The sequence below is a fragment of the Oryx dammah genome, unplaced genomic scaffold (genome assembly GCF_014754425.2).
Source record: "Oryx dammah isolate SB20612 unplaced genomic scaffold, SCBI_Odam_1.1 HiC_scaffold_23, whole genome shotgun sequence".
NCBI lineage: Eukaryota > Metazoa > Chordata > Mammalia > Artiodactyla > Bovidae > Oryx > Oryx dammah.
The window spans coordinates 74,661,126-74,675,297 of record NW_024070207.1 but is presented as its reverse complement, the minus strand read 5'-3'; the positions used below and the strand labels follow the sequence as shown (position 1 = coordinate 74,675,297).

The 14,172-nt window shown below is 37.3% G+C and overlaps 1 protein-coding gene across 2 annotated transcripts in view; it reads left to right on the top strand.

Moving 5' to 3' along the window:
• YIPF6 (Yip1 domain family member 6) overlaps positions 1-11,696 on the top strand; it is a 29,175-nt gene extending 17,479 nt beyond the window's left edge. Inside the window, exons 4-7 of one of the 2 annotated variants that reach the window (XM_040265767.1) lie at positions 1,826-1,868; positions 4,211-4,336; positions 4,977-5,134; positions 7,040-11,696. In XM_040265767.1, the coding sequence (XP_040121701.1) occupies positions 1,826-1,868; positions 4,211-4,336; positions 4,977-5,134; positions 7,040-7,158 (446 nt within the window). In that variant the 3' untranslated portion in view covers positions 7,159-11,696. The remainder of the gene's footprint in view (positions 1-1,825; positions 1,869-4,210; positions 4,337-4,976; positions 5,135-7,039) is intronic. The other variant, XM_040265768.1, reaches the window with a different exon arrangement.
• Positions 11,697-14,172: the final 2,476 nt, after the last annotated feature.

The window sequence follows — 14,172 nt, the reverse complement described above, 5'->3', positions numbered from 1 at the left end:
GTGATCCTGGATAAGACAGGTAACTTTTCTGAGGCTGAAGTTTCTTCCTCACAAAAGCTGTCTTATCCAGTGAGATGCCACTTCAGATCCATTAGGATGGCTCTTATCAAAGGAATGGAGAATAACAAATATTGGTAAGGATGTAGAGAAATTGGAACCTTTGTGCACTGTTGGTGGGGATGTAAAATGGTACAGCCACTGTGAAAAAGAGCATGGTGGCTCCTTGGAAAATTAGGTAGAGAATTACCACATGATTCAGTACTTCCACTTCTGGGTATATACTCAAAAGACTAGAAAGCAGGAACTCAAAGAGATATTTGTATACCCATGTTCATAGCAGCAGATGAAAACAACTCAAAGGTCTATTGGTGGATGGATGAGTAAATGAAGTAAGTTATATACACCATGGTATGTACCATATATGAATGGAATATTACTTATCCTTTAAAAAGAGTGAAATTCTGATATATGCTACAACATTGATGAACCTTGGAAGACTTAATGAATGCTAAGTAAAATAAGCCTTACACAAAAGAATATATATTATTCTACTTAGGTTAGGTACCTAAAATAGTGAGATTTATAGAGACAGAAAGTAAAATGGTTGTCAGGGACTGAGGGGATATTGGGGAGTTATTGTTTAATAGGTTGAAGTTTCAGTTTGGGAGATGAAAATTTTATTGTTTACCTAGTAAACATAGTCTATTAGAGTGTTAGGACTTCGATTTTTCTTTTTTTTTTTTTTACATCTTTTACAAACTTTCCACAGTGGTGTCAAAATTACTCTTTCAGGTAAAGTTATGTACAAGTGAAGTTAAAGTTAGAAGTAGTATGTACCTTTTTACATATTGTTTGAGGAAGATAATTGTGCTTTAAGCTTTATGTTACTGAACTATTGGTGTATTAATCACTCAACAGCTATTGGTTGAGAACCACCATGCTTAGACCTGATATTGGCAGAGCATTTATAGTTTTCAAAAAGTTTTCATGTTATTTGTTAATATTTAACCCTATGAAATTACCAATGTTGGGATGTTTCTCACTTTATAAGAACAGCAGTTCTGTACTAGTTCACTGTAGTAATTATGAAAGGGAAGCTGTGTTGTAGAGTAGAAAGGACTTTATAGTAAGAATCAGAAGATTCTGGTTTTGTTTCTAGGTTCTGGTCCTACCCCCACACTTAACTGTTTATATTAACTTGGGCACATCACTTCTTCTCAACTTCATTTTTTCGTATTTTTGAGATGAGCCTGATTATACTTGCCTTGTCTAACGTAGTCTCAGATTGGTGAAGTGACTTGGCTTTAGTCTTCTTTCCGTCTGTGCAGGGTGGGGCATTTAAGTCTTCTGACTCCTTGCCTCTTGGTCTTTAATGATAGCTTGCTGGAATGTGGCTTAGTAGGTGGTGTGTGTGTTAGTTGCTCAGCCGTGTCTGACTCTCTGCAACCCCATGGACTGCCACCAGACTTCTCTGTCCATGGGATTCTCCAGATAAGAATACTGGAGTGGATTGCCATTCCCTTCTCCAGAGGATCTTCCTGACCCAGGAATTGAACTCTGGTCTCCTGCATTGCAGGCAGATTCTTTACTGTAGTAGCTGAGGAGAGAGGTGATTTGTGTTGTATGAAATGAGCAAAATTTAAAGGATATATGAAGCGTTCAGAATTGGGGAGCAGAGAAGGCCATTAGAGGGATAGGAGAGGTGGAAGGTTTGGGCAGACAGAGAAAGCCTTGATGTCTGAATGCCAAGAATGGCAGAATAAAAGACAGAAAATACTATATGCCTGTGTCTTTTAACAATTTTCTGTCTTTTCTTTTCTTGTAGGGGATTTATGGGGCCCTTTGATCCTTTGTGTGACACTTGCATTGTAAGTACTTATATTTCCTTTCTTTGTCATTTGAGATAGACTAAACTTTTTTCATGGAGTTTCAAAATTGAAGGGGATTTTTTTTTGGGGATACTCCAATTTTTATTAACAGTTACTTATGATTCATGGTATCAAAATGATTTATCAATCTTGTCCATAGAAGACTTTAACTTCAACTGCATTATTAATTTCTACTGCATTTCATTTTCAGAATTTTTCATTTTGGACTTCTTTGACAAATTATACTCCTTATGCATTTAAATCTAAAAAGTCAAGTAGCTTTCTAGATCAGTTAAAAGAGTGATGGAATTAAAGATATGAAAATTACGCCCCCCCCCATTTATCAGTGAGTTCTTACCCTGTTTTAGTCATTTCAACATTTATTCACACTCATTTACCTCCCCCATCATTAAGCTAAGTGAATTATCTTAAAGGTTTAAGTACTAAACAATTAAAGTAGTATTTATTTGCAAACATAATTCTTTTAAAATTTTACTAAAAGTACAAGTGAGATTAAATTAGAAGTGGTTGAGTTCAAAGCAAGATCATGTTTCACAGTGTTATATTTTCCATACTCATTGTATGTAAAGAGGAAGAGGACAGAAGAAGGAAAGCAAAAGTTCTGCTGGAGAGGGTAATATAACCACTGGTAGAGTAGAAAAAATACTACACTAGGATCCATTTCTGGGTTCTGATCCTAACTTTGCTATCAGCAGAGTGACTTTGGGCCTCTAAAAAAACTTTTAAATACCTTCTCTTATCCCCATAACAAGAAGTGAATATTGTTCTCCTCTTTTGACAGACAAGCTCAGGTTCAAAGAGATTGAGGACTGAACTAAACATCACAATCAATCAGTGGTAGACCTGGAATTCCACTTCAGGTTTCCTTGACTGCCCATTCTCTACCTCTGTGATTATTACACATCTCTTCCTACCTAACCTCTCTGGGTTTCCTTTTCCACATCTATAAAAGTAGATGGTTGTGGGTCCTTTCCAGGCCTAACCTATTGTGATTGTAGATTCAAATTTCTTACTGGCTTCTCTAACCCTTTTTAAATGTAAAGTCAAGTGCATGGTAATTTAGGTAAAAACGTGGAGTGCTCTATCTTATGCTTTTAATAACCATATCAAGGGACATAATCCAGTGCCTTGATGTAAGTGTTTATATTAAAAGCTCTGAGCATATCCTTTTTTAGTTTTGAAAGATTAGAGATTATGGAATTTAATCCTGCTTATTTGCAGAGAAGAAAATCAGAGTCCTAAGACATCAAGTGATTTGCTCCAGTTTACATATCTAGTGACAGAATTAGGATCAATATCTGAGTCTCCTGCCTTCCAGTCCAGTTAATCCTCTTTCTATCATACCATGCTGAATAATAGGAGTTCCAGAGAACAAGTGATCAGGGCTAGCATTCATCTCATCAAATTGTCAGGACTTGGAATGGAGTATGCAGAACCATAGAATACAAAAGCCTCTGCTGGCAAATAGCATAGCAGTGCAAGACTTACGGTGTGATTTGTCTCTACTTTGTAATAAGAAGAGGTTGTTAAAAAAGTTTTGAGGTGATGTTATTCTGTTACTGAAAAAAATGACACAGAGTACAAGTGTAAGTCCAAAATTCAAAACAGTTTATGTGTTAAATTCTTAATATTTAGGTGACTGTTCAATTACTCAGTTTCAAAGAAAGCCTTTTAGTGATAATTTGTATGCTTTGATTTTTAAAAGATCAACAACTAAATAGATAGGCTGTTTGCATTTTTAAATGCCAGAGCTATAACCTTAACCCAAGAATTACAAATTCAAATATGTATATTCATGTATTGCAAATTGGTGACCAAAAGCCCTTGTGAAGGAATCTGCTGCTGTGTCACCTGCACCTGATTATTGCCATGTAGAAATGCAGGCCCGGTGATAGAACCTCTTCTGATTTTTTAAGAAAATCCAGAAATACATATTTTTATGTGAAATTTCCCAATTTTAAAATAACATCAACTTGAATTTAAAACCTTTTAAAAGTATTATATGGACCAGCAACCTCCTGTCCGTGAGTCACACTTAGCCCTTCAGTTTATATCCTCTGCTTAACCAAAAAAGGTCTTCAATAATCCATTTAAACATTCCCACAAGATCAAAGGGAGTATCCCTTGTAGTCCTGAGGGATTTGGAATTTGAAATAAGGGAGCCTTGCCATATTCTTGAGGCATTTTCCTTTTGTACACCCTATAAGAGATCTTCAGGTAAGATATAGAGCAGCACCCTGATTCAAAGTTTGAGAACCCGTACCTTAACTGTGTTGCTCTAAATAAGGTTAGGCAATTCTCATGCCATTTCCTTGTCACAGAATGCTTCAAAGAGGCTCTGTAGATAGCGAAAAAGATGGAGGGCCCCAGTTTGCAGAAGTGTTTGTCATTGTCTGGTTTGGTGCAGTTACCATCACCCTCAACTCAAAACTTCTTGGAGGAAACATGTGAGTATTATTTAAATGCATCCTTTTTCCATTTCCAGGTTGCATATCTTAGATTTTTTAAGGAAGTCTGGCTTGTTATGTATTTTTCAAAAAGAAAAATCAAAATAAATGAGAGCAAAAAGAAGATTCTCTTAAAGACACTGAACAGAAATAACCTCGTTGAATGAAATTATGTTAAATTATCTGGGGTCCTTTGATAAGCTTCAGATGTTCTCTCTCCAGCCCCTGAAATGATGTGCAGAACATTTTGTGTTAGAAGATTACGTTTGTTTTTGGGACCAGATGCCCCATAGCTTTCAACAAATGCTCAAATAGGTCTATAAACCAGAAAAGATTAAGAAACAAAATCTTAGCAGTTTAGTGGGAGAAACAGGTCTCTAGGAATTAGAGTAGATCATCTAGGTCCTAAATGGCTGACTGTTAATGCATTTAAGTAGAGAGGAGGAGAGTATGGTGAGAGAAAAACTAAGGCATATGTTTAATACAGAGGTCTATCCTCATAAAATCAACATTAGGGTATAGGTAATATCTATCTGGAGGAAAGTAATGATCCACGATACATAGAAATCTGTATAATAAATTGTATCATGATATAGATCAACTATATTTATGATCTTTACGGATATATGTTGTTTTTTAGATCTTTTTTTCAGAGCCTTTGTGTGCTGGGATACTGTATACTTCCCCTGACAATGGCAATGCTGGTTTGCCGGCTGGTACTTTTGGCTGAGCCAGGACCAATAAACTTCATGGTCCGGCTTTTTGTGGTGATCATCATGTTTGCCTGGTCTATAGTAGGTAAGAATGTACTTATCTCTGTGGTAGCAGAGCAGACTGAAAATATGGGTTAGAGACAAAGACCAGACGAGCAGTGTAACTTATGAGTCACGTTAGTGATATGAGTCGTGCTAATGTTATCCATAGAACCATCTGCTCTCAGTAGGGATAATGTCCATCTTACTGAGTTGGCTATCTGGACTTCTGAGATGTGAAGTCACATCTTTCTTGTTTCTTCAGTCTTTAAATAATGGATAGGGTTGGGAAAGGAGATTACACTAGACCTAGCTTAGTCCTGGCATATAGGAAGCATAGGTGACTTGAGAAATGACTTGAGCCTTTTCCAGACAAATTAATCATGATAATATTTAACATTTACTGATTACTTATTGTAGGCCAGGCACTGTCAGAAGTGCTTTTTTATGTCATCTCATTTAACCCTCACAACAACTGTAATAAATAAAAACTGTGTTATTGGTCCCATGTTTATAGATGAGAAACAGACACAGGGAGGTTAAACAACTTGCCCTAGGACACATAACTAGAGAATAGGGGAGTCAAGTGTCAAACCCAAGTAGATCACATACCTTTTTAGAACTGTACTATAGCACCACCCTGCATAGGTTGTTAAATATCATTACATAGTACTTTTATGCTTCAGTAGAAAATTCTGCTAAAGATTAAGGAGAGCCTGTAGCATTGGCAATGAATGCTATTTATTCATTATTTGTACATCCCTAAAATTCTCTTGAAATCCCACCTTAAACTGAAAGTGTTCACTAGCTTCTTTTTAATGGGATAGATAGGCTGCCTAATATTTTTGTGTGCAGTAACATCTCTTTGTTTTAGAAAATGGTTAAAAGCCAAGAAGTGATCCAAACTAAGGTTTGGGAATGCCAGAATTGCTTTCCCAAATACTATTTAAAAACTGCCTATGGAAGAACCCCTCATTCCCTCACTTAGAGTCTGATGATTTACTGTACATGTAGTTCTAAATAGCTTAGTTATCCAGGGTCCAGGCCCACAGGGGTTCAGCAAGTAGAATCTTAGAAGAGATTCAGCTAAAGTGTATTAAGCAAAAACTATGTGTCAGGCACTGTGCTAGGCATGGTGTCTATCCTCTGAGTTCACAGTCTAGGCATGTAAACACTTAAGGGCCATGAAGTGTTCCAGGTGGGCAATGGAAGTCTGTGCCAGGTATAGGGGGGACACAGAAGAGGTAAGTGGGCAGTTCTACTTGGGGTGGTAGGATGCCAGATGGTTGTTCAGGAAAGATCTCCTTGAAGGATGATTATTGAATAAAAAGGTGAGTAGGTGTTTCCTGAATGGTCAAGAGGGTTGACATCTAAAAGAGCTGATAGGGAGTTCTCTAGTGGTCCAGTGGTTAAGACTTCATGCTCCATATGCAGGGAGCTTGGGGTTTGATCCCTGGTCAAAGAACAAAATTCCGCATGCCACAACTTAGAGCCTGCATAGTGTAACTATAAGAGCCCACATGCTACAGTGAAGATCCCACACGTGGCAATGAAGATCCAGTGTGCCGCAATTAAGACCTGGGACAGCCAGAGAAATAGATAAATAACAAAACAGTTGATAATAAGAACAATTACTCAAAAAATACAACAGTGCGAGACCATTTGCCATAGGAGCTTTGTAATCCTTTTTAGTACAGTTCAGTAGCTTCTCATAAAAGTGTAAGAAACCCCTTTTAGAAAGATTTCTATCTAAAATGGTTGGAAAGAAGCTTTCTATACTTGAACCAAGCAGCTCTCAGCTGCTGCCAAATGCGGTTTTAAGGTCACAAATATAACTGAACTTGTAGTATATAATTCTGTGTCCCAGACTATGCCAAGCACATTCAAGTTTAGTAAATGTTAATAGTTGTGACATTCGTATTAAATATTCCTTTTGTTTTGTTTTGTTTAGCTTCTACAGCTTTTCTTGCTGATAGCCAGCCTCCAAACCGCAAAGCCCTTGCCGTTTATCCTGTTTTCTTGTTTTATTTTGTCATCAGTTGGATGATTCTCACCTTCACTCCTCAGTAAATGGAAGTTAAAAACCAGGGAATTCAAAACTCATCTCAGAGATGCAGTTCACCATGAAGCTTTGCCTCTGGCCCTCTTTTGTCTGTTTTGGAGTTACTTGGTAACTGGGTGTGTGAGGTGATTATAAAGGAGCCATAAAGCACCGTCACCATTTATGTAAGGAACTAATGTTTGAAAAGCTGTCCTTTCCCTCTTAATGTTATTTCTTTAAAATATGTGTGCATAGTACACACAATATAATGCCTCCTAAGGCATGATGGGATCACTGTGGTTCATTTGGGTGACAGCCAATGACTTGGAAAGCAACATGGATTCATTCTGCAAGTTGAATAGAGTTGGTAACTATATTTTCAGTTTTGAGAATACCAGTTCAGGTGCAGCTCTTAAACATATTGCCTTATGACTATTAGAATATTCTTCTCTTTTCATAAATAAGAAGGGATAGTCTGTCTATTTTACTTCTCTTAAGCTTAAAAAGACAATGACAGAGGTTGGAAAGGGGGTTCATAGATGTGGGAGGAGAAAACATGCACTAACCAAAATTCAGATTTTGATTAGAGACAATTCTGCACTTGTTGCTTAAAAAAAAAATCAAAGGACATCTAAAGCATAAGTTTTTTTAGTCTTTCTGTATAGTCACCTCTCTGCCGTGTTAAATAGCAGCTCAGTGACACTTTAATTTTCAATCTTACTCCCAAGTTCTGCATTTGCAAGCTAAGATATTAGCAGTGAACATGTAATTTTTCTTCTACTGAAGCTCTTAGTGGACCAATGCTTGAACTTACCCAAGTAGAAGACCTCAGAAATTTAGATTGGTAGGTCCCTGATGCATATTATCATGTGGGCACTTTCTATTCAGGGTAGAATGAGGCAGTTTGGATACAACATAGCTGTAAGGAATTTCTTACTGTTCTGTGTAGTCTGGCCTCTAACTAGAAAGTAAAGCTAAATCATAAGGCTGCACTCAGCCATATGAACATGGAGAGATTTAGTGTTCTGATGGCTGATTGACAGAACAGCTAGATGCTTAAAGCATTACATAGGATGAGTTGAGTTTACAGCTGCCACCTTTTCTACTAATAGGCTTAGCAGTTTTTTGATTAGGTGTGTTTTTCAGGTTGGGAAATAGCAGTTTATTTTCTTGGTTTTAGACTTTATTTGTAAAACCAGTTAGATTTCTTTCAGACAGCTACTTTTTTGCACATGTGCACCTACTTGTATTCTCAGCTGTTTATGCACACAAGTCTGAAGGGAGCAGAGTGTCTGAGACAGGCTGATTCTGAGCTAACTGGGGCTCCTTTAAGGTAATATGAGCTGCTGCCTTCTGTAAATTGCACAGGGAAGAACTCTTAATAGACAAAGATTAGGAGTCAGGCAGAAAACATTCATTGTAAATATACAGTTACTTACAAAGATAGCAATTTCTTATTCCACATTTTTTCTTTATCATGGAATTTAAATATTTATTCATTTATATTTGAAGATGGCCTACACATAGATATGTAATTGTAAAAGCATATTTTCCCCATCCCTAGATTAACCAAGACCAATTGAACAGTACTAAGACAAATGAGTCCTTGGAATGATATTCAGTTACAGAGCATTGCAAAGTTGGCTCTCTATTTCCCAGTCTTGTCCAGACATTTTGGTTATGTATTTGTTTCAATTTCCCTTTACAATTTCAAAATAAATCCTGTTAGGACAAAGCCAGTATTTCATCCTTGAACTGGTAAATATTTATATTTTGAAATATTTTGAAACTGGTTCTAAGTTTGAAATTGGTCCTAACTTGTCATCCATTTCCACTGTCTGAAATTTCCTAACTTCTCACGAAACACACTCTTCCAAAGTTGTTTTGTAATCTGTCCCAATGATTATAATATAAAATTAAAGAAATAATCATGCTTCTTAAAAGGGAATTAAATATTTACTGAATTTTACTCAGGCTAAATATTTGATCAGAAATTCCTAAGGCCACAGCTTTGGTGGGGGTCTGTGTGTGGTTGGGGGTAGAGGGAGGGTATTACACATATTGGGTGTTAAGGTAACTTGTTCTGTTTTAATCTGTTGGTTTTGGGTGACTTAGGGAATAGTTTTATTTGAAATTATCTTTCTGAAAATGAGTGGTCAGTTTGAGGGTATAAATAAATATTAATATATGCAAAAAAAGTGCATTGCTTTCTGTCACAGAAGACCTGAATATCTGAAAGTTGTAACCCTCAAAACAACTTTCCCTGATTTGCTGCAGAGGCACATGGATAATTATAGAGAGCAAGACCAGAAGGGAAAAGGACTCGAACAAAGGAAACTCTGTTCCAAGAATTGGAAGGTTTCATGTTTTAGATGAAATTCAAGCGTGTAAGCATCATTGCCTAATGTGGTGCATTACTGCCATTGTGGTTTATCACTTGCTGCTCCTACTTCTGAGATTGACTGTTGTCATATTCTTTTAGCAATAGGAAAGATGAAGACTGGATTTATTTGCTGTTCAGATTATAAAAAACTCAATTGATGCAAATATCTTTATGCAGTAGTGTTAAAATTCAGTCACTAATTGTCAGGCCTCTTAAGTGACTTATTGCATGAGTTGAGTTGTATCTTTTTGTTGTGTTGGGGATTTTCTTTTGAGCAAGGTGAGGGGAATCACAGGGCGTGGTAAACATTTTACTGTATTTGTTTTTTTATAAAGTGTTCCCCAAAAAGTGATTAGAAGGCTAGTAAGCATATATTTGAAAGTTTAATAGTGTACACCACATAATCTAAGCACTTACTGTGTTTGGACTTCTTGTTTATTCCTGGAGATGAAAATGAAAATCTCCCATCATTTCAGATTCTTGGTTAACATCAAGTCATTGAAATTTACCTAAAACCTATCACGGTATGATCAGACATCCATTGCATGCAGTTGTTTTATTCCAGAGTAGAATACTGAAATTGTGATTCTTAATTAAACTGTTCATTTCTCAGACAATTTGGATAGAAATAAATGTGTGAATGTTAATCCATATATCATATATGTAAAATAGAAATACTTTTCTGGATTCTGTGGGCTTTTATTAAAAATAATTTCTAGGGATTTATTTGAGCCATAGTATGGCTAAATAATAATGTGACAATAATATTACTACTAATAATAGCTAACATTTACTGGGCACTTACTGTGTACCAGACACTTCTATTTTTTTAAGAATTTTTATAACATCTTTATTGGGATACACTTTACCACAAAATTCACCTTTTTAAAGTAATGTACAGTTCAGTGATTTTTCTGTATATTCACATAATAGTGCACCTATCACCATTATGTCATTTTAGAACATTCTATCATTCCACAAAGAAATCCCATATCCATTAGCAGTCACTCCCCTTTTCCCTTTTCCCCACCCTCTGGCAGCCATCAATCTTTCTGTGTCTGTTGATTTGGCCAGTGCGTCTCCTCCAATCTTCAACATAAAGTGGTACAATCCTCATTTTGTTGTTGTTCAGTCACCAAATAGTTTTCGACTCTTCATTACCCCATGGACTGCAGCATGCTGGGCTTCCCTGTCCCTCACCATCTCCCGGAGTTTGCCCAAGTTCATGTCCATTGAATTGGTGATGCCATCCAACCATCTCATCCTCAGTTGCCCTCTTCTTCTGCCTTCAGTCTTTCCCAGCATCAGGGTCTTTTCCAAAATCCTAATTTTATTGGTAGAAAATTGAGGGACAGAAAGATTAAGTAAATTGTCCAAGGTCACACAGTAAATTGATTTAAAATAGAAAAACACATTATCTGAGATCATAGTAGGACAATAGTTTTGAATTACATTGTTATGCATATGAAATAAATACACCCCTTCCCCAGGGTATGTTCCCAATTATTAGCCACTACAACCTACAGCTGTAGGTGGTCAATAACTTGTTCTTTTTTTTCTGAGTACTAGAGCAGTACATTAGCAGCATCTGAGAAAAACACAAGAGCAGTTGCACACTGGGAAGAGTTAGGTTTGCTGCCCTCACTCCTTGAGCCCCTCCCCTCCTCGCACCACCAGACACACATATCCCTCCCCATTAAGGGATCTTAAGAATCTTAAGAATCAAGTCTTAAGAATCAAGCAGCTTCTGCCTCTTTGTTTTATTTCTTCTAGAGGGATAGTTAACACATCAAAATTTAACTTGTCTATTCATGTGTTTATAGTCAAGAGATGCCGCTGGTCACATATAGTACCAGCTATATTCCTAAGACCTCAGAGAGCAGTAGTAGTATGAGAATAGAATGCTTTTCTACTTGAGTAAACTAGGTGGGAGGGAGAAATAACACAGTAAATAAAGGTTTTGCCTTAATGAAGTTAGTGTTCCAGCCTCTTAGGAAGTGGCCACATTCTGCTTTTGTTCACTCTGTTTTCTTTGTACTCTGCATCATCACTGCTGGTATTTCTTGGTCCTCTTCAATATGCTGTTTTAATCCTCATCTTTCCTATAAAGAACCTGTGAAAAGAATAAATCTGTAAAATGATTTGTGAATATTAAATGTACAAATAAAAAACACTGGAAAAGGAGAATTTGCATGTGCCTTTCTTGTGCTGAAAGGCAGGGGGATATTTGCTGCATAGTATTTTCAGATATACTGTCATCAGAAAATATTGAATGCTGTGTAGGATTGCATAGCCAGCAAGTTAGAAAGGAAGTCACATTTACTGAGCAAAAAATATTTACCAGGTGCTGGGTTTTTTTGTTTGTTTGTTTGTGGGACTAATTCCCTGACTAGGGATGGAACCTATGTTTCCTGCATTAGAAGCATGTAGTCTTAACCACTGGACCACCAGGGAAGTTCCATAATAGCTGTTCACTATTGTTCCCAGTGAAGTTAAGGTTCTTGCCTCATTGCAAAAGAATTAGGAGACAAGCAGGGAAGTTAAGAAAGCAAAGTAACTTTGAGCAAGAATACTCTCAGGAGAAGAGTGGACAGACAGAGCTGTTTCTCTGGGTTTCTTTGGCGAGCCAATTATGAGAGGTACACAAATGAAGGGATGGGATAATCACTGGGGAAAGAGGGGTTTGGGGTAGTATTCCCTGATTTTCATCCCAGCTTCATCTTCCAGATGGTGGGAGAGATTTTTGTCCTTATTTAGTTTGTAATTGTCATGGTGTTGGCTCTTGATGGGTCCTTATGTATAAGGCCAATTTTATGTAATGAGAGCCTAATGAGCAACAGGTCACATTTGAACATAGGAGATTTCCCACCTTTCTTTCTTTGCTTCCCCAACACTTATCACCCAAAAGGTGTGGTTTCATGTCAGTCTGTTTTGTCCATGGACCCGTGCTGTTTACAAGCTGCATGATCTTTTGCACCCTGGTTCCTGCCCCCATTTCCCTGCTCATATCTAGCTACCTGCCTGCTGCCACAGTATCTTTAATCACAGCAGTCTTTTGAGGTTGATGGTATTATCGTTAATCTCACAGTTGAGGAAACAGGGACTCAAGGAGATGCATGATACAGGATGCTCGGGGCTGGTGTACTGGGATGACCCAGAGGGATGGTATGGGGAGGGAGGGGGGAGGTGGTTTCAGGATGGGGAACACGTGTACACCTGTGGCAGATTCAGGTTGATGTATGGCAAAACCAATACAATATTGTAATTAGCCTCCAATTAAATAAATTTATATTTTTAAAAAAGTTTCCCAAAGGGATATAGTGGTGCAACCAGGATTCAGACTCAGGTTTTATGACTCCATAGTCCCCTACATCAGTTTCTTGCCAAACTAAAATGTTTACCCAATTAAACTAAACCAGATCAGTCATGCAGCTTAAGAGTGTGGTGAAAAACAGCTTTCAGCTTTGTGCTGTAGATTATCCCCCCTCTCAGTTTACAGTCTGTGTGGAGAAACTATATTCTCTACTCCACTGACACATATAATAGTTGAAATACATGGTGATTCTTATTTTTGGTACCACATAAGATGTGATAGTCATCAGTAAGAATAGGAGAAAGTCTTTGAAATATTGAGAATGTTTCATCCAAGAGGAGAGGAGAAAGAGCATTCCAGGTGGCAGAGAATACTCATGAGCAAAGGTGAGAGGGAGAAGGCAAGCCTGTAAAGCCATCTGTATGCACGTGTGAGTGTGGCACATTGTCCTGTACACAATCACAGTGCTTTGTGACACTTTTCCAGCTGTCTTTATACAACTTCCTTCACTCTGTGAGGTAGGTAAAACTAAGCTTATTTTGTAGTTAAGGAAATAGGCTTAGGAAATGAAATAATACGCCTTGGGTTACAAAGCCAGCCAGTCTCTTAAGAACACAATTGGAAAGTTGTTAATACAGTGATTTTTGTAATAACTCATATAACGAAGTGAATTCAACTGAATTGGGGAAATGAAGTTAGTAGAATAAGGTGAGGCCAAATTATTGAAAGTATTGAAAAGTAGGAAATCATAAGCTAGGTCTCATGGTAAGAAATCAGGCATCTCCAAATGTTCTGAAATGGTAATATCTTGATGAGAGTGACTTTGAAGGAATAAGTGAGAACATGAGAAATTGGATTGGGAGAAAGATAGAAGAAAGTGCCAAGAGCAAGAAAGATGCTCTTCTGTACGTATGGGAAAATGCCATATTTCTGAGAACAGTTGTAGAGGTGCCAAGTTTGACTATCAAAATGGTTATATCCTGGAGACAACTGGAAGTAGGAGTCTGGAGAGTTGTAGAAATTGTAGATATGTAGGTTTGAGCTGACAGATGTGATGGCATGTTGAGAGAATGCATTGTCTCAGTCTTGGTGACAAGCATAGTTGATAGAGGGCAGGGCTGCCAAAAGAAAGATGAGAAGGAAGGAAGAGTCTTTTCAGACACAGAACATTAGACATGAAAGGAATTTAAGAGGTAACTGATTTCAATTTGCTCATTTTACCAATGAAAAGTCCCAGAGAGGGAAAGTTAAATATCCAGTGTTACTGAAAGGAATCAGAATATAACCTAGTTTTCTTCACTTTTGGTCCTCTGTTCTTTCTATAACATCAGAGAGTAGAATACCTAA